The 20,604-nt window shown below is 53.6% G+C and overlaps 1 protein-coding gene across 1 annotated transcript in view; it reads left to right on the forward strand.

Annotated features, from left to right (window-relative positions):
- The first annotated feature begins 543 nt into the window (after positions 1 to 543).
- Positions 544 to 20,604, forward strand: part of INHA (inhibin subunit alpha) — a 45,879-nt gene continuing 25,818 nt past the window's right edge. The window contains exon 1 of the mRNA XM_085650184.1: positions 544 to 896. Coding sequence (XP_085506310.1) covers positions 614 to 896 — 283 coding nt within the window. The 5' untranslated portion in view covers positions 544 to 613. The remainder of the gene's footprint in view (positions 897 to 20,604) is intronic.

A 20,604-nucleotide genomic window follows, 5' to 3' on the forward strand; every position in this document is an offset into this window, starting at 1 on the left:
CCATGCCTGGCCATCTATCCCCATGTCTGGCCACCTCTCCCTCCTCCCCCATGCCTGGCCATCTCCCCCCTCCCCATGCCGTATCTTCTCACTCAGCCCTGTGGTTGGCCATCTCTGTTCCATTACGCCCATTACCCAACCCCGGCACCTCTGCACTCCTCGCCCGTGTGCCTGGCTGTCTCCTCTCTCTGCCCTCTGCCCTCTCACCCTCACGCATATTCACCTCTGTTCCGTTCCCCAATATTTCTCCATCTCTGCTCTCACATACCCACCCCTGGCTCTCTCAGTCCCCTCCCCCGTCTGTCCATCTCCTTCACCCACACGCCTAGCGCTCGCGGACCCTCACTCACCTGTCTGGGTATCTCTGCCCTCATCCCACACCCACACGTCTTCTCTGCCCCCTTACCTCTTCCCAGGCTCGTAGACAACACATTCCGCAGATGTCTGCATTCTGTGAGATAGGACACAGTAGCAGCGCGCTGTCCTTGGCGGCGTGTTCTCTTGGGCATGGACCAATGCCAGGGCTGATAAGGGCACCAGCTCCCCCAGCGTGGAGCGGGCATCACAGCCCGCGGCGCCCCGTGCAGAGCATCACTCACTGCCCGCATCAGCCATGGCACTGCTGTCCCTCGCCGTGCTCCTCGGGGTCACCCTGGGGCCCTGGAGCTGCGCACAGAGCTGTGGGACCCCCCCGGGGGTTAGGCAGCACATCCTGGGCAAGGTGCGGGAGCATGTCCTGGACGCCCTGGGCCCTGTGCCCGAACCCCGGGAGCGCGAGCGCCCCCTGCCTCATGGCATCCACAAGAGGCATGACCCGGGGCCCCTGACCCCCCTCAGCGGGGGTGACGAGCCGAGGGTGGCGGACTCCTCACAAGTCATCCTCTTCCCCTCCACAGGTGAGTCTCAGAGGGAGGGGGGAGGGGCTGTGACTCTTGGGGTGCGGGGATCAGCATCTCTCCACCCTGCACCCCCATGTTCAACATGCCAGCTGCTGGGGTGCAGCAGCGACCCTAAAGCAAGGAAGGGCCCCCCCCCCCCCCGCCCCCCGCTCCCACCGAGCGCTGACTGAACTACGCAATACAGCACTAATCAGGGCTCAGTGGGACCCGGTGCCACTGCACCTGCTGCTCCCCTGGGAGTGGTAGTGCAATGAAGTACGTCTCCCGCCCCCCCCCCCCACCCCCACCGTGCGCTGTCTGAACTGTGAAATAGAGCACTAATCAGGGATCAGTGGGCTCCGGTGCCACTGCACCTGCTGCTCCCCTGGGAGTGGTAGTGCAATGAAGTACGTCTCCCGCCCCCCACCTCCACCGAGCGCTGTCTGAACTGTGAAATACAGCACTAATCAGGGCTCAGTGGGCCCCGGTGCCACTGCACCTGCTGCTCCCCTGGGAGTGGTAGTGCCAAGGAAGTACGTCTGCGCAGCCACTCAGTCAGGTCACTCGGAGTTGGTCGAGCTTCAGGGGGCATCTCTAAGATGCCCTCTGTTGTGCATTTTACATTAAATCCCACACTGGCATCAGTGTGGGATTAATGTGCTGAGAAGTTTGTGGGCAAGGCACACAGTGTGCCATGTCGTCTCTTTGTTTCGTTCTGCACCCAGACACTCAGCCTGCAGGGGCAGTGTGTGTGTGTCAGGGTACACAGTCTCTAAGGGTAGCACAATAAGTGCTGCTGCCCTTAGGGACCTTCTCTGGTCACAATACCCTGGGTACCTAGGGTACCATTTACCAGTGGCTGACGTGGCCAATTGGGTTTAGGCTTCAATGCAGTTTTAGGGAAGGAACACAGGCCCAGGGTACCTGATTGGCAGGAGCCCAGGGCACACTCAGTCAAAGTACATCAGCAATTCAGCAAAAAGTGGGGGAATACCATGAAAGAAAGAGGGTACTTTCTCACAAGTACATCGCACCGCCCCCCCACCCTCACCGAGTTCTGTCTGACGTGTGAAATACAGCACTAATCAGGGCTCAGTGGGCCCCGGTGCCACTGCACCTGCTGCTCCCCTGGGAGTGGTAGTGCAATGAAGTACGTCTCCCGCCCCCCACCTCCACCGAGCGCTGTCTGAACTGTGAAATACAGCACTAATCAGGGCTCAGTGGGCCCCGGTGCCACTGCACCTGCTGCTCCCCTGGGAGTGGTAGTGCAATGAAGTACGTCTCCCGCCCCCCCACCCTCACCGAGCGCTGTCTGAACTGTGCAATACAGCACTAATCAGGGCTCAGTGGGCCCCGGTGGCACTGCACCTGCTGCTCCCCTGGTAGTGCCCTACAGTTATTCCTGTATTTATAGACTTGACGACTTCCCCGCGCCTCACAGTGGGTTTCACTGGAACTGGAAGGCTGCGGGTATAAATAAAGGTACCGTGGGGGCAGCTGGGGCAGGGCTTTAATTGGGAAAAAATAAGTGCAGGTAAATGAGCTAGAGGTGTGGTGAGTGGGCGGGGCGAGGGGCGGGGCTGAGGGCAAGACATGATGACACTTAGGGGCAGATTTACAAGCCCCTTGCACCGCCGGTGCAGCACGTTGCGTGACGCACCAGCGGCGCCGCCTGCTGTATGATATTTACAAGCACAGGTAAAGCCACCCTGCGTGACTTAACCAGTGCTTGTAAATATCGCCCCAGTTCGCGCAACGCTTTGCTGTGGGTGTTTCCACGCAGCACCCGTATCCACTGTTGCATTTCCAGATTTAAGAGAAATCGTAAATCTGGAAATGCGTCAGAATGCTACGCCACCCTAGGTAGAAATGTTTTCATTTCTCCTCGTTTATTTTCTCTTTCAATGCGTGCTGCATTCCACAGCACACATTGGAAGAGGCAATCACCTCAATCGATTGTTCCCCACAACACAGGCATCCTTGCACCATGGTGCAAGGGTGCCTGCGATGGCGCATGGCTGCAGTTTGTGCGCCAGCGCAGGGGGAAGCACAGAGGTGTGACATTTTGTTGTAAATATGTCCCATCCCTGTGCTTTGAAACAAACACAGCGCGGTGCAGCCAAATGACTTGCGGCACGCGCTGCGTTCGTTTCTAATAGATCTGCCCCTTAATGTTTTCTAAATTAGTTTCAGCACACACCACAACACATGAGAAATGTGTTTGTAGAAACAAAGAGGCTAACTCGGTACACAAAACCAGAGCCAAACGCCCTGAAATGTTAACACCTCCTTGTTTAGTTGCACCTTCTTAATGCCATACAGTTAATTATGTTGCTTGGTAAAATACGATATACTTTTGAGCAGGGGAGAAGTCATAAAATGAAAATACCCCCACTCCCATCCAAAGCTCACGTGGCACCGTGCAAATGAAGCACGCAAGCCCGACCCTCCGCAGAAGAGACCTCTTGTCTCTTCCATGAATGGAGGTCTATTCATCCATTCATCCTGCCATCTATCTACTGAAATCCACCATTTAACTTGCACATTTTGTCATGTATTCAGTCTTTCATTCATCATTTAGTTTTTCACCAATCCGTCTGTCCACCTTTCCACCTCCAAACCTATCCATCCATCCTTTCACTCATCCACATCTTTATCCACCATTTTACTAATTCATCTCTTTATCCACCCTTTCATTCATCCATCAATCCTTTCACTCATCCATCTCTTTATCCACCCTTTCACTCATCCATCAATCCTTTCACTCATCCACCTCTTTATCCACCATTTCACTCATTCATCTCTTTATCCACCCTTTCATTCATCCATCAATCCTTTCACTCATCCATCTCTTTAAGCACCCTTTCACTCATCCATCAATCCTTTCACTCATCCATCTCTTTATCCACCCTTTCACTCATCCATCAATCCTTTCACTCATCCATCTCTTTATCCACCCTTTCACTCATCCATCAATCCTTTAGCTCATCCATCAACCCTTTCACTCCTTCATTCCATCCACCATTTCACTCAATCCATACTCCCTTTTACTCAGCCATTCACTTTTTCATCCATCCCCCTCCCTCCCTCCCTTTCATTCATCCATCCATTCTTTCACTTATCCACCCATTCATCCTTTTCTCCATCCATCCATCCGCTTTTTCACTCATCCATCTATTCTTTCACTCATCCATTCTTTCATTCATTCATCCATCTATCTATACATCAAACCTTTCACTCACCCATCCATCTTTTCTCTCAGTCACCCACCAACCCTCCCTTTTACGTTATATCTGAACCTTTGTCGCCAAGCAGACATGCACACACAAAGCACCACACATTTTCTTTAAAATGCCTCACTGGATTCGCTCCCTCGTTCTCTCACTTTTCTCTCTTAAAACACAGGCAGAGACACAGCCACCAAGAGAGATACACAAACAAGCATTTGCAATGCAATAGGTCTCGCAGTTACACGAGTTAAAGCTATTGGCATTGTAAATGACAATGCCAATAGGCATTGTTATTTGCAATGTCAATAGCTCAAACTCGCGTAAATGCGAGACCTAATGCATTGCAAATGCTTGTTTCCATTAGCCTTGATTCGGACCCCATTCCACACTCGTTGGCCACGCGCCCATTGACTCAGGATCACAGTTCCTATACTTTTCCTTATGCTCTTCAGCCGCTGCTGGAAGGTCAGGCATAGGAAGGACTTAGTGGAATTTCTGCCATGCTGAGGGCCAGTTTAGGGATAAGGCGGCAGGAGTGTTGGACAGGAAGACAGCAGGAGTGATGGACAGGAAGGCAGCAGGAGTGATGGACAGGAAGGCAGCAGGAGTGATGGACAGGAAGGCAGCAGGAGTGATGGACAGGAAGGCAGCAGGGCAGGAGTGAAGGACAGGAAGGCAGCAGGAGTGATGGACAGGAAGGCAGCAGGAGTGATGGACAGGAAGGCAGCAGGGCAGGAGTGAAGGACAGGAAGGCAGCAGGAGTGATGGACAGGAAGGCAGCAGGAGTGATGGACAGGAAGGCAGCAGGGCAGGAGTGAAGGACAGGAAGGCAGCAGGAGTGATGGACAGGAAGGCAGCAGGAGTGATGGACAGGAAGGCAGCAGGAGTGATGGACAGGAAGGCAGCAGGGCAGGAGTGAAGGACAGGAAGGCAGCAGGAGTGATGGACAGGAAGGCAGCAGGAGTGATGGACAGGAAGGCAGCAGGAGTGATGGACAGGAAGGCAGCAGGGCAGGAGTGAAGGACAGGAAGGCAGCAGGAGTGATGGACAGCAAGGCAGCAGGAGTGATGGACAGGAAGGCAGCAGGAGTGATGGACAGGAAGGCAGCAGGAGTGATGGACAGGAAGGCAGCAGGAGTGATGGACAGGAAGGCAGCAGGGCAGGAGTGAAGGACAGGAAGGCAGCAGGAGTGATGGACAGGAAGGCAGCAGGAGTGATGGACAGGAAGGCAGCAGGAGTGATGGACAGGAAGGCAGCAGGGCAGGAGTGAAGGACAGGAAGGCAGCAGGAGTGATGGACAGGAAGGCAGCAGGAGTGATGGACAGGAAGGCAGCAGGAGTGATGGACAGGAAGGCAGCAGGAGTGATGGACAGGAAGGCAGCAGGAGTGATGGACAGGAAGGCAGCAGGGCAGGAGTGAAGGACAGGAAGGCAGCAGGAGTGATGGACAGGAAGGCAGCAGGAGTGATGGACAGGAAGGCAGCAGGAGTGATGGACAGGAAGGCAGCAGGGCAGGAGTGAAGGACAGGAAGGCAGCAGGAGTGATGGACAGGAAGGCAGCAGGAGTGATGGACAGGAAGGCAGCAGGAGTGATGGACAGGAAGGCAGCAGGGCAGGAGTGAAGGACAGGAAGGCAGCAGGAGTGATGGACAGGAAGGCAGCAGGAGTGATGGACAGGAAGGCAGCAGGAGTGATGGACATGAAGGCAGCAGGAGTGATGGACAGGAAGGCTGCAGGAGTGATGGACAGGAAGGCAGCAGGGCAGGAGTGAAGGACAGGAAGGCAGCAGGAGTGATGGACAGGAAGGCAGCAGGAGTGATGGACAGGAAGGCAGCAGGGCAGGAGTGAAGGACAGGAAGGCAGCAGGAGTGATGGACAGGAAGGCAGCAGGAGTGATGGACAGGAAGGCAGCAGGGCAGGAGTGAAGGACAGGAAGGCAGCAGGAGTGATGGACAGGAAGGCAGCAGGAGTGATGGACAGGAAGGCAGCAGGAGTGATGGACAGGAAGGCAGCAGGGCAGGAGTGAAGGACAGGAAGGCAGCAGGAGTGATGGACAGGAAGGCAGCAGGAGTGATGGACAGGAAGGCAGCAGGAGTGATGGACAGGAAGGCAGCAGGGCAGGAGTGAAGGACAGGAAGGCAGCAGGAGTGATGGACAGGAAGGCAGCAGGAGTGATGGACAGGAAGGCAGCAGGAGTGATGGACAGGAAGGCAGCAGGAGTGATGGACAGGAAGGCAGCAGGAGTGATGGACAGGAAGGCAGCAGGAGTGATGGACAGGAAGGCAGCAGGGCAGGAGTGAAGGACAGGAAGGCAGCAGGAGTGATGGACAGGAAGGCAGCAGGGCAGGAGTGAAGGACAGGAAGGCAGCAGGAGTGATGGACAGGAAGGCAGCAGGAGTGATGGACAGGAAGGCAGCAGGAGTGATGGACAGGAAGGCAGCAGGAGTGATGGACAGGAAGGCAGCAGGAGTGATGGACAGGAAGGCAGCAGGAGTGATGGACAGGAAGGCAGCAGGGCAGGAGTGAAGGACAGGAAGGCAGCAGGAGTGATGGACAGGAAGGCAGCAGGAGTGATGGACAGGAAGGCAGCAGGAGTGATGGACAGGAAGGCAGCAGGGCAGGAGTGAAGGACAGGAAGGCAGCAGGAGTGATGGACAGGAAGGCAGCAGGAGTGATGGACAGGAAGGCAGCAGGAGTGATGGACAGGAAGGCAGCAGGAGTGATGGACAGGAAGGCAGCAGGAGTGATGGACAGGAAGGCTGCAGGAGTGATGGACAGGAAGGCAGCAGGGCAGGAGTGAAGGACAGGAAGGCAGCAGGAGTGATGGACAGGAAGGCAGCAGGAGTGATGGACAGGAAGGCAGCAGGGCAGGAGTGAAGGACAGGAAGGCAGCAGGAGTGATGGACAGGAAGGCAGCAGGAGTGATGGACAGGAAGGCAGCAGGGCAGGAATGAAGGACAGGAAGGCAGCAGGAGTGATGGACAGGAAGGCAGCAGGAGTGATGGACAGGAAGGCAGCAGGAGTGATGGACAGGAAGGCAGCAGGGCAGGAGTGAAGGACAGGAAGGCAGCAGGAGTGATGGACAGGAAGGCAGCAGGAGTGATGGACAGGAAGGCAGCAGGGCAGGAGTGAAGGACAGGAAGGCAGCAGGAGTGATGGACAGGAAGGCAGCAGGGCAGGAGTGAAGGACAGGAAGGCAGCAGGAGTGATGGACAGGAAGGCAGCAGGAGTGATGGACAGGAAGGCAGCAGGAGTGATGGACAGGAAGGCAGCAGGAGTGATGGACAGGAAGGCTGCAGGGCAGGAGTGAAGGACAGGAAGGCAGCAGGAGTGATGGACAGGAAGGCAGCAGGAGTGATGGACAGGAAGGCAGCAGGAGTGATGGACAGGAAGGCAGCAGGAGTGATGGACAGGAAGGCAGCAGGAGTGATGGACAGGAAGGCAGCAGGGCAGGAGTGAAGGACAGGAAGGCAGCAGGAGTGATGGACAGGAAGGCAGCAGGAGTGATGGACAGGAAGGCAGCAGGAGTGATGGACAGGAAGGCAGCAGGGCAGGAGTGAAGGACAGGAAGGCAGCAGGAGTGATGGACAGGAAGGCAGCAGGGCAGGAGTGAAGGACAGGAAGGCAGCAGGAGTGATGGACAGGAAGGCAGCAGGAGTGATGGACAGGAAGGCAGCAGGAGTGATGGACAGGAAGGCAGCAGGGCAGGAGTGAAGGACAGGAAGGCAGCAGGAGTGATGGACAGGAAGGCAGCAGGAGTGATGGACAGGAAGGCAGCAGGAGTGATGGACAGGAAGGCAGCAGGGCAGGAGTGAAGGACAGGAAGGCAGCAGGAGTGATGGACAGGAAGGCAGCAGGAGTGATGGACAGGAAGGCAGCAGGAGTGATGGACATGAAGGCAGCAGGAGTGATGGACAGGAAGGCTGCAGGAGTGATGGACAGGAAGGCAGCAGGGCAGGAGTGAAGGACAGGAAGGCAGCAGGAGTGATGGACAGGAAGGCAGCAGGAGTGATGGACAGGAAGGCAGCAGGGCAGGAGTGAAGGACAGGAAGGCAGCAGGAGTGATGGACAGGAAGGCAGCAGGAGTGATGGACAGGAAGGCAGCAGGGCAGGAGTGAAGGACAGGAAGGCAGCAGGAGTGATGGACAGGAAGGCAGCAGGAGTGATGGACAGGAAGGCAGCAGGAGTGATGGACAGGAAGGCAGCAGGGCAGGAGTGAAGGACAGGAAGGCAGCAGGAGTGATGGACAGGAAGGCAGCAGGAGTGATGGACAGGAAGGCAGCAGGAGTGATGGACAGGAAGGCAGCAGGGCAGGAGTGAAGGACAGGAAGGCAGCAGGAGTGATGGACAGGAAGGCAGCAGGAGTGATGGACAGGAAGGCAGCAGGAGTGATGGACAGGAAGGCAGCAGGAGTGATGGACAGGAAGGCAGCAGGAGTGATGGACAGGAAGGCAGCAGGAGTGATGGACAGGAAGGCAGCAGGGCAGGAGTGAAGGACAGGAAGGCAGCAGGAGTGATGGACAGGAAGGCAGCAGGGCAGGAGTGAAGGACAGGAAGGCAGCAGGAGTGATGGACAGGAAGGCAGCAGGAGTGATGGACAGGAAGGCAGCAGGAGTGATGGACAGGAAGGCAGCAGGAGTGATGGACAGGAAGGCAGCAGGAGTGATGGACAGGAAGGCAGCAGGAGTGATGGACAGGAAGGCAGCAGGGCAGGAGTGAAGGACAGGAAGGCAGCAGGAGTGATGGACAGGAAGGCAGCAGGAGTGATGGACAGGAAGGCAGCAGGAGTGATGGACAGGAAGGCAGCAGGGCAGGAGTGAAGGACAGGAAGGCAGCAGGAGTGATGGACAGGAAGGCAGCAGGAGTGATGGACAGGAAGGCAGCAGGAGTGATGGACAGGAAGGCAGCAGGAGTGATGGACAGGAAGGCAGCAGGAGTGATGGACAGGAAGGCTGCAGGAGTGATGGACAGGAAGGCAGCAGGGCAGGAGTGAAGGACAGGAAGGCAGCAGGAGTGATGGACAGGAAGGCAGCAGGAGTGATGGACAGGAAGGCAGCAGGGCAGGAGTGAAGGACAGGAAGGCAGCAGGAGTGATGGACAGGAAGGCAGCAGGAGTGATGGACAGGAAGGCAGCAGGGCAGGAATGAAGGACAGGAAGGCAGCAGGAGTGATGGACAGGAAGGCAGCAGGAGTGATGGACAGGAAGGCAGCAGGAGTGATGGACAGGAAGGCAGCAGGGCAGGAGTGAAGGACAGGAAGGCAGCAGGAGTGATGGACAGGAAGGCAGCAGGAGTGATGGACAGGAAGGCAGCAGGGCAGGAGTGAAGGACAGGAAGGCAGCAGGAGTGATGGACAGGAAGGCAGCAGGAGTGATGGACAGGAAGGCAGCAGGAGTGATGGACAGGAAGGCAGCAGGGCAGGAGTGATGGACATGAAGGCAGCAGGAGTGATGGACAGGAAGGCAGCAGGAGTGATGGACAGGAAGGCAGCAGGAGTGATGGACAGGAAGGCAGCAGGGCAGGAGTGATGGACATGAAGGCAGCAGGAGTGATGGACAGGAAGGCCACTGCTGTGGCGATGAACAGCTTTCCTAGTGGACTTCCTGAAATCGTCTCAGAAAGGCCTGGGAAATACTTCTGGAAATCTGGTGGTTTTGGAAATTTTTAACCTGGAAACTCCTTGGTGCAGTTAACTCTGTCTAACATGCATGCCAAAAGACCCAATTCAGGCGGGAGACTCCCGAATTTGAAGCCAAAAAAGGCTTTCTTTTAGCTGTTTCTGGCCTAGAACTGTCTCTGCTTCAATTTCAGTGACTGGGGATTTGTTTTGTCAATACCCCCGCTCTCTTATTCTAAATAAAACATTGGCATGTATGGTGTGATGAATAATACCATACGGTGTCGACGATTACATGTTTTTGGATTAAATATTACCAGAGGCAGCAAGCGCTCTCAATTCTATGAAAAACTTTCACACCAACCACTACCAATCCCTTCAGTCTCAAGCAGCGGGTTTTGAAAGTATTTCAGGCGTAGGCACGCAGCGAGCTGCTTCCCAGGACTGTCTCAGCAGTGGGGCATCCATCTATCTGGGGGACCGGTCATGTGAAGTCAGCAGCTCCCTCGGGCTGCGGCTTGGAGACCCCGTGGCTTCTAAGAACGGATTAAGTGACAGCAGAAAACAAGGCACCTGGAGCCATGTTTACTTTCTGTTCCTGTGAGTGGTTTCAAGACCCGTGAGTCTAGTGCAAGGTTAGGAAAACGCAGACCAGCAACTGCTAACCCTCTCTATCCCTATTTGACACACAGACTAATCATTTCAAAGAGATTCAGGGTGCTGCAAGAATATTGTGATGTGAACAACTGGAAGTTAAAATATTGTTTCTATGTACATCGTTTTTTCCTTCGGTATGTAATATTGTGGGGCATAGTCTATTGTAATATAGTGAGGTTTAATATCGTTGCTGTGTGATTATGTAGTTGTGTTTAGCATTGCGGGATTCCTTGTGGCAGAGTGAAACGTCTTCAACAAATAAACTTGTGGAGTACGGAAACTATCAAAGACACTGGCGGAAAGCAGCTGATAACCCTGTAGCTGCAGGGAGGAGGAGGAGGTAACACTAGGACTAGAAACATCCAAGAAGCCGACAATCCTAGTCAGAAACAGAACAAGAGAGATTATAAAAGCGCGATGCTGAAAGCCAAACTGTAGTGCATTTTTGTGGATGTATATAGACGGAGGTTCAGATATTAGCATGTTTGCTCATGTGTATACTGCGTTCGTGTGGTGTAACTGTGCGCTACTATGTGTGACCACCCACATGCGTTTGGTACGATTCCTTAATAACATTTAAAACAAGCTTTCGCCACGCGGCCACGAAAGTGAAAGTGATCGCGATTGCGATCGCATGCTGCCGAGGAACGACACATGGCCCTGCGCGCGTGCACGTTCACGTGCACTGAAGCTTTAGGCCACGGCAGCACTTTGAAAATCCCAACTATAACTATAAAATGTCTCTCCGAGCCAGCGCAAGCGCTGGGGCTCAGCGAGACCTAAAAAGACTCAGGGGGGATTAAAGCCATTGTAAACGCCTTACCTCCCATGGCTTTCTTAATTGCCGCTGTCACCAGGCTGCCACCATGCTTGTGTTTGCACAAGTGCACACCATAGTGTAGATGTGATTGACAGCACAGGGCCTGAATGGACCCTGCTCTGTCAAACACAGCGTGAGGGTGAAGACCCGCACATTATGCAAATGAGCCCACGATGGATAGTCCAGAGGGGGCTCCACAAGGGGCTACAGAAGTGCCTTGGCTGTCAGACAGGCTCCACTCGAGCTCACCAGCACTAGCAGCCAATGAGCCTACCCTTTCAAGAGTGCCGGTACTCTCCTTGGCATTAGAGAAGCTTTATTCGGAGTGATAAAACCAGCAAGTACTGGCACTCAGTACCGGCGAGTACCGGCCCATGTAAAGCACTGCTTGGGGGGCATTTTCAATCCCGAGATGCAGCTGGCGGCCCCAGCATCTGCAGGTTACCCCAGTGGAGCTGACGTGAGAAGGACTCTTATTTGTGGGAGGCCAGTAGACGGATGGGTAGAGTGGAGTGCGCCATGCCCTCTGTGGGAGGTGTGTGGGGTCTGTGCGTGGGTGGCAGGGATCTCTCAAGCCTGCTCCCAGCAAGTCTGTGCCTACGCATGTGTGTAGGAGCAGAGGGGGCTACAGACTCTCAGCGGTACATGTCAACACCTCTCAGAGGGATCTCTGTCATATAGTTTAAGCCACATTGAATATGGACATAGGATGTGCCCAGAGGTGAAGGGCGCTGCACATAGGCGCTTCAACTACGGTACATGTGCTGGAACCAGAGCGGCAGAGGAAGAGTCCATGGGAGTGGGCGTCACGTCCCCTGCCATGGGAAAGGCTCTGAGGAGTCCACCCAGGCGTGGCAGGGAGATGTCCACAGGCGTGGGCATATATATAACCAGCCATGGGAAAGGCTCTGAGGAGTCCACCCAGGCGTGGCAGGGAGATGTCCACAGGCGTGGGCATATATATAACCAGCCATGGTATATGTTCTGAGGAGTCCACCCAGGCGTGGCAGGGAGATGTCCACAGTCGTGGGCATATATATAGCCAGCCATGGAATATGTTCTGAGGAGTCCACCCAGGCGTGGCAGGGAGATGTCCACAGGCGTGGGCATATATATAACCAGCCATGGTATATGTTCTGAGGGGTCCACCCAGGCGTGGCAGGGAGATGTCCACAGGCGTGGGCATATATATAACCAGCCATGGTATATGTTCTGAGGAGTCCACCCAGGCGTGGCAGGGAGATGTCCACACTCGTGGGCATATAAATAACCAGCCATGGTATATGTCCTGAGGAGTCCACCCAGGCGTGGCAGGGAGATGTCCACACTCGTGGGCATATATATAGCCAGCCATGGAATATGTTCTGAGGAGTCCACCTAGGCATGGCAGGGAGTGACCTGCAGGAGTGGACCTATATACAACCAGGATGGTATATGTTCAAAGGAGTCCACGCAGGCATGGCAGGGAGGGACTCTCAGGCATGGACATATGTACAACCAGCCATGATATATGTTCTGAGGAGGCCAACCAGGACTGGCAGGGAGTGACCCGTAAGAATGGACATATACACAACCAGCTATGATATATGTTCGAAGGAGTCCACCCTGGACTGGCAGGGAGCTACTCACAGGCTTGGACGTGTATAAAACCAGCTGTGATATATGTTCTGAGGAGTATTCCACCTTTGTACCATGCTATGTAAAGCTTTCCTATAGGGTCTGTGTCACCCTCTGTGCAGTATCCCATCCGTCTGCGGTATACTAATTCCATGCACTATCTCTTCCTGCTCTGTACCACACTGTGCAGTATTCATTCCTGCTCTGTACCACACTGTGCAGTATCCATCCCTGCTCTGTGCCACACTCTGTACAGTATCCATCCCTGTTCTGTACTACACTGTGCAGTATCCATCCCTGTCCTGTACTACACTGTGCAGTATCCATCCCTGCTCTGTACACCACTGTGCAGTATCCATACTACACTCTCTACAGTATCCATCTCTGCTAGTACACTCTGTACAGTATCCATCCCTGCTCTGTACTACACTCTCTACAGTATCCACCCCTGCTCTCTACCACACTGTGCAGTATCCATTCCTGCTCTGTACCACACTGTGCAGTATCTATCGCTGCTCTGTACCACACTGTGCAGGTTCCATCCCTGCTCTGTACCACACACTCTACAGCATCCATCCCTGCTCTGTACTACACTCTCTACAGTGTACATCCCTGCTGTGTACTAAACTCTCTACTGTATCCATCCCTTCTCTGTTCTACACTGTCTACAGTCTCCATCCCTGCTCTGTACCATACTGTGCAGTATCTATCCCTAACCTGTACTACACTCTCTACTGTATCCATCCCTGCTCTGTACCATACTGTGCAGTATCCATCCCTGCTCTGTACCACACTGTGCAGTATCCATCCCTGCTCTGTACCACACTGTGCAGTATCCATCCCTGCTCTGTACCACACTGTGCAGTATCCAACCCTGCTCTGTGCCACACTCTGTGCAGTGTCCATCCCTGCTCTTTACCATACTGTGCAGTATCCATCCCTGCTCTGTACACCACTGTGCAGTATCCATCCCTGCTCTGTACCACACTGAGCAGTATCTATCGCTGCTCTGTGCCACACTGTGCAGTAGCCATCCCTGCTTTGTACCACACTGTGCAGTATCCATCCCTGCTCTGTACCACACTGTGCAGTATCCATCCCTGCTCTGTACCACACTGTGCAGTATCCATACCTGCTCTGTGCCACACTGTGTAGTATCCATCACTTCTCTGTACTCCACTGTGCAGTATCCATCCCTGTTCTGTGCCACACTCTGTGCAGAGTCCATCGATGCTCTGTACCATACTGTGCAGTATCAATCCCTGCTCTGTACACCACTGTGCAGTATCCATCCCTGCTCTGTACCACACTGTGCAGTATCCATCCCTGCTCTGTACCACACTGTGCAGTATCCATCCCTGCTCTGTACCACACTGTGCAGTATTTATCCCTGCTCTGTACAACACTGTGCAGCATCCATCCCTGCTCTGTGCCACACTCTCTACAGCATCCACCCCTGCTCTGTACTATTCTTTCTACAGCATCCACTCCTGCTCTGTACTACATTCTCTACAGTATCCATCCCTGCTCTGTACTGCACTCTCTACAGTATCCATCCCTGCTCTGTACCATACTGTGGAGTATTCATCCCTGCTCTGTAGCATACTGTGCAGTATCTATCCCTACTCTGTACTACACTCTGTGCAGTATCCATCCCTGCTTTGTACTGCACTCTCTACAGTATCCATCCCTGCTCTGTACTGCACTCTCTACAGTATCCATCCCTACTCTGAACACTACTGTGCAGTATTCATCCCTGCTCTGTACCATACTGTGCAGTATATATCCCTACTCTGTACTACACTGTGCAGTAGCCATCCGTGCTCTGTACTGCACTCTCTACAGTATCCATCCCTGCTCTGTACTACACTCTGTGCAGTATCCATACCTGCTCTGTACCACACTGTGCAGTAACCATCCCTGCTCTGCACTACACTCTCTACAGTATCCATTCCTGCTCTGTACCACAATCTCTACAGTATCCATCCCTGCTCTGTACTATACTCTGTACAGTATCCATCCCTGCTACACTCTCTACAGTATCCATCCCTGCTCTGTACTACACTCTCTACAGTATCTACCACTGCTCTGTACCACACAGTGCAGTATCTATCTCCGACCTGTACTACACTCTCTACAGTATCTATCCCTGCTCTGTACTACACTCTCTACAGTATCCATCCCTGCTCTTTACCACACTGTGCAGTATCCATCCCTGCTCTGTACCACACTGTGCAGTATCCATCCCTGCTCTGTACTACACTCTCTACAGTATCCATTCCTGCTCTGTACTACACTCTCTACAGTATCTACCCCTGCTCTGTACCCCAATGTGTAGTTTCTACCCCTGCTCTGTACCCCACTGTGCAGTATCCATCCCTGCTCTGTACCACTGTTAGAATCCAGATTCTCTGGTTGGCACAGGTAGGTACTTGTGCCAAGCGGGGGACCTTTCCTCCAGTCAGGGTAAGGGGTTACACTCTAACAATAACCCCTGCTCACCCTCTAGGTAGCTTGGCGCGAGCAGACAAGGCGTTATCTTAGGAGTAATGGTTAAGCATTTGAGACCACATACAACAATTCAAAGATACCCCCACAAATGGACTCCACACTGGGTTTATCAATAATAAGTATTTTATGTATAAGCAGATTTATCACAAGACCCAATAACGTTAAAACGGGCCCACAATACTTTGCAATAAGTAGTTCTTGAGTTTAAGCGTATTTCAGGAGTTCTGTGCACTTCGTGCGCATCGTGCGGTTCGTATGACTGGAAGAGGCTTGCGAGCGGGACTCACAAGCGTTTGCAGACGCTCCGGGCGATGCGTACACCTTACGGTGCGAAGGGGGCACAGTACCTTTATCTTTCAGTAGTTTGTCACGGACGATGCGGTGAATCCCAGCGCGTTTGTACGGCGCAATGTCCTTTCAATTGCGGTGCGAGCTACGGCTCGAAGGGGGCCTCAGTTGCGTTGCTCAGGGGGACAATGCGGGTGTACGGTGCGCTGGCTCTTCGTTGCGGCGTTCGAGCCGTACCTTGAGAGCGGCGCCTTTGTTCTCAGCGCGATGCGAAGCAGGCAGTACGCTCCCGGGGGGAGCCGCGTACCAACCACTCTACGCACCACAGCCTGCCCTCAGCAAGGGTAGGGGGGCACGCACAAGGGTTACGATGCGGAGAGGGGCAAATAGCAAGTGTCACGAAGTGCTTCCTTTACGTTGCGAGCTACGGCTCGAGGGGCCTTAATCGCGGTGCTCGGACCGGGCAGGGGGCACAGGCTTGCCCAAGTACGCGCTGAGTTTAGAGGCGCACACTTTTCTCGGTGTTAGCTTCACGGGGAGAACGGCGGTTCTCAAGGGGGGTGAAGTCCACTGGTCCTGGGACTTCGTTCAGGGGGTAAGCTCAGCACATGCCCTTAAACAGCACAAGTTGAAGCAAAGTTTCTCAGCAATCTTTCTCCTCTCCTTCAGCAGCAAGGCAACCATTGCAGGCCAATCCCCCAGGTCAGGGACAGTACTCCTCCTACAGCTTTCCCGGTTCTTTCCTCTCAGGCAGAGGTTCGTCTTGTAGCAGGATCTAATTTCTTAGGAGCAGGGCTCCTACATTTATACTACCTTTCGTTTGTTCTCCCAGGCCAGCGGGCCCTTGCCTAGTTCAGTCCAGTTCTGGAGCACTTTGTTGACGCGATGCAGGCTCTTCATTCAGGGTGCAGGGCAGAGTCATCAGACGCTCCACAGGGGGCAGAGCCGGCATTGTGGTGGCAGAGCACAGTCCTAGTCAGAGTCCAGGTGTACTCCTCCCACCCATCTACCTGTCAATCGTCCTATTCACCACCAGGCTACCTAGCCCTGCCCATCTGGTTTGCCCAGCCCTGTCACTCACACAAGCCGATACACATCACGCAGAGGCGGGCTGAAATGGTTAGGCAAGCAAAGGCCAACTGTCTAAAAGTGGCATTTGCAAACGCAGAATATTACAATAAACCTTGCTAACAGCTGTACTTTATTATTCTGAGTTCAGGCATACTAAACTCGATTTTCTACCATGTTCCCTGGGTCTGTTAGGATCATAGGATGTAACAATCTTAACAGCCCATTCTGGCCTATGAGAACAGGGTAGCCTTACAATAGTGAAAAACGAAAATGGCTGTAATTCACTATTAGGACATGCCACACACATCGGGGCTTGTCCTACCTTATGCTTACAATGCACCCTGCCCTTGGGCCTGCCATGGGGGTGACTAATATGAAGTTATGGGAAGGTTTAGGGACTGGCAAGTGTGTGCACTTGCCCAGTCAGCATGTCAGTACCAGACTGCATGCAGGTTCTGCAATGGCAGACCTAGACACATTTTACCAGGCCGCTTCTGTGGGTGGCACAACCAGTGCTGCGAGCCCACCAGCGGCATTTGGATTTACACGCCCTGGCACTCCTGGTGCACTTTACGGGGGTCTGATAGTAAACCAAATAAGCCAATCATGGAATCCAACCATCATATACATTTTACATAGGGAGCACTTGCACTGTGGCACTGGTTGGCAGTGGCACAGTGCTCTGAGCAGCCAACACCATAAAAACACATGAGGCACAGTGACAAAAAGTGGAAGGGAGACTCACGCCAAGGTGCCAAGTCTAACACGTGTCCCCTCCAGCTAAAAGGTGGGGAGAACTACCCTACCCCAGGGAGTTCTTCATCACTAAGGTGGAAAAATTTGGACAGACTGTCAGCATTGGCGTGATCTACACCAGGGCGATGTTCCACCGTGAAATCCATACCCTGTAGGGAAATGGACCACCTCAACAGCTTTGGATTCTAACCCCTCATATGCATCAACCATCTGAGGGGCCTGTGGTCTGTCTGAACCCGGAAGTGAGACCCAAACAGGTAGGGTCTTAGCTTCTTCAGTGCCCAGACCACAGCAAATGCCTCACGCTCAATAGCACTCCATCTCTGTTCCCGTGGAAGTAACCTCCTGCTAAGGAAGGCCACAGGTTGATCTAGGCCCTCTTCATTAATCTGTGAAAGAACAGCCCCCACACCATGCTCTGAAGCGTCTGTCTGAACGATAAACTCTTTGGAGAAGTTGGGAGCCAAGAGCACGGGCGCCGTGCACATAGCAGCTTTCAGGGCCTCAAAAGCTTTCTGACAGGTGTCAGTCCAAATCACATTCCTGGGCTGCTTCCTAGAAGTCAGCGCTGTCAAGGGGGCAACCATGTTGCCATACCCCTTGACAAACCTCCTGTAGAACCCGGTGAGACCTAGGGAGGCTCTCACATGTGTCTGGGTTTTGGGCGACTCCCAATTCAGGATGGTTTCTATCTTGGGTTGGAGGGGTGCCACCTGGCCGCTCCCAACCTGGTGCCCCAAGTACACCACGGAACCCTGCCCGATCTGGCACTTACTCGCCTTGATCGTGAGGCCTGCCCTCCGCAGCGCCATCAACACTTCCCAGAGGTGCTGCAGGTGTTCTTCCCAAGTGGAGCTGAACACCGCGATGTCATCCAGGTAGGCAGCACTGAACGCATCCAGCCCAGCCAACACCTGGTTGACCAACCTCTGGAAGGTGGCAGGGGCATTCTTCATCCCAAAGGGCATAACCCGGAACTGGTAGTGCCCATCTGGGGTGGAAAATGCTGACCTCTCTTTGGCCCCATCAGTCAAGGCGATCTGCCAGTTCCCAGACGTTAAATCAAATGTGCTGAGGTAGTTGGCAGCACCTAGCCGATCTATGAGCTCATCAGCTCTGGGGATGGGGTGTGCGTCAGTCCTCGTGACTGAATTGAGTCCTCTGTAGTCCACACAGAACCCGAGTTCGAGTGTGGCTACCGGCGCAGCAGCCTTTGGGACCAAGACCACTGGGCTGGCCCAAGGACTGCTGGAGGACTCAATTACCCCGAGTGCAAACATCTTGGAGACCTCCTCCTTGATGCATGTCCTCACCCTGTCAGTCACCCTGTAGGCCTTGTGCCGCACAGGTGGACTATCCCCAGTGTCCACATCATGGACGCACCAATCAGTGACACCGGGAACCAGGGAAAACAGATCAGAAAATTGCCCCAGCAATTGGCGACAATCATTCTGTTGCTCAGGGATCAGGGCGGAAGAGAGGATGACACCGTCCACTGACCCATCTTGCTCCTGGGCTGACAGGAGGTCAGGAAGAGGCTCGGTCTCCTCTTCCATCCCAGCATCTGTTGCCAAGAGCATGCCCACTTGGGACCTCTCCAAGTGGGGCTTGAGGCGGTTGACATGAAGGACCCTTAAGGGGTTCCTTGGAGACCGCAAGTCCACCAAATAGGTAACTGGACTCTTGCGCTCCACAACCTCAAAGGGACCGGTCCACTTATCCTGGGGCGCACAAGGCTCCACGAGGACCAAGACCCACACCTTCTGTCCAGGCTGAAGCTCTACCAGAGTGGCATTCTGGTCGTATCATCGCTTCATCTCCTCCTGGCTGGCTTCCAGATTTGCCTCAGCAAGTTGCCTGAATCGCCTAGTCTGATTCCTGAAAGTCAGCATGTAGCTATATACATTCTGGGGAGGTTTCCTGGGAGATTGCTCCCAGCCTTCCTTGACCAGACTTAGAGGTCCTCTCACTGGGTGGCCATACAGTAGCTCAAAAGGGCTGAACCCTAGAAACTTCTGTGGCACCTCACGGTACGCAAAGAGAAGGCATGGCAAGAGGAAGTCCCACATACGCCTCATGGGTTCTTCCAGACCCATTATCATGCCCTTGAGGGTACGGTTGAATCTCTCAACCAACCCGTTTCCTTGGGGGTGGTAAGGTGTGGTGAACTTGTAGGTTACACCACACTCTTGCCAAAGGGATTTCATATATTTGGATATGAAATTGGTACCCCGGTCAGACACCACCTCTAGAGGGAATTCCACTCTAGAGAAAATTCCCATCAGTGCACGTCCCACCACAGGGGCCGTCACTGTCCTCAGAGGGATGGCTTCCGGGTACCGGGTGGCATAGTCCACCAGGACCAGGATAAACCTGTTGCCCATGGCTGTCCTGGGGTCCAGTGGCCCCACAATGTCAATCCCCACTCGCTGGAATGGGGTACCGACCACAGGGAATGGCTGGAGGGGAGCCTTCTGCTTCCTTCCACTCTTTCCACTTGCCTGGCAAGTCTGACAGGTCCTGCAGTGAGTGTCTGAACTCCTGCGCATTTGAGGCCAATAAAAGTGGGTGACAAGCCTTTCAAAGGTCTTGTCCTGCCCCAAATGTCCTGCCAATGGCATATCGTGAGCCAGCCCCAGTAGGAAGGCTCTGAAGTCCTGGGGTACCACCAGAGCACGGGCTGACCCAGGCTCAGCAACCTTAGGCTCTGTATATAGGAGGTCATTCTCCCAGTAAATGAAATGTGACCCAGACTGATCACCTGCGGCCAACATCCAATTCTACCCTGAGTATGTGGCTGAAGCAGGCCATCATTTTAGCTTATGAATTCCAAGGGACAGGGTTGGACACTCACATTCAGAGGAGGCCAACAAGAAATGTGTCTACCTCTCGGGCCTCATTCCATGCATTACGTATGCAATGCGGCTATCTGGTATTCTCCCGTATATTTATGAATCATTATAGGATTGTATTGGGAGGTAATATGTCAAAAGATGTTCCTTCAACTGTTTTCACTGTGAATAGAAACCTGTAATATGTAACTATAACATATGGAATGATGAATATATGCAGAGATGATTAAATATCCGCATTGATGCATAGGATTTACGACTTTTGTTTCCCACCACACACTTATCACAAGGCTGCAGAACACAGGCCTC

The sequence above is a fragment of the Triturus cristatus genome, chromosome 3_2 (genome assembly GCF_964204655.1).
Source record: "Triturus cristatus chromosome 3_2, aTriCri1.1, whole genome shotgun sequence".
In the NCBI taxonomy this organism is placed as follows: domain Eukaryota; kingdom Metazoa; phylum Chordata; class Amphibia; order Caudata; family Salamandridae; genus Triturus; species Triturus cristatus.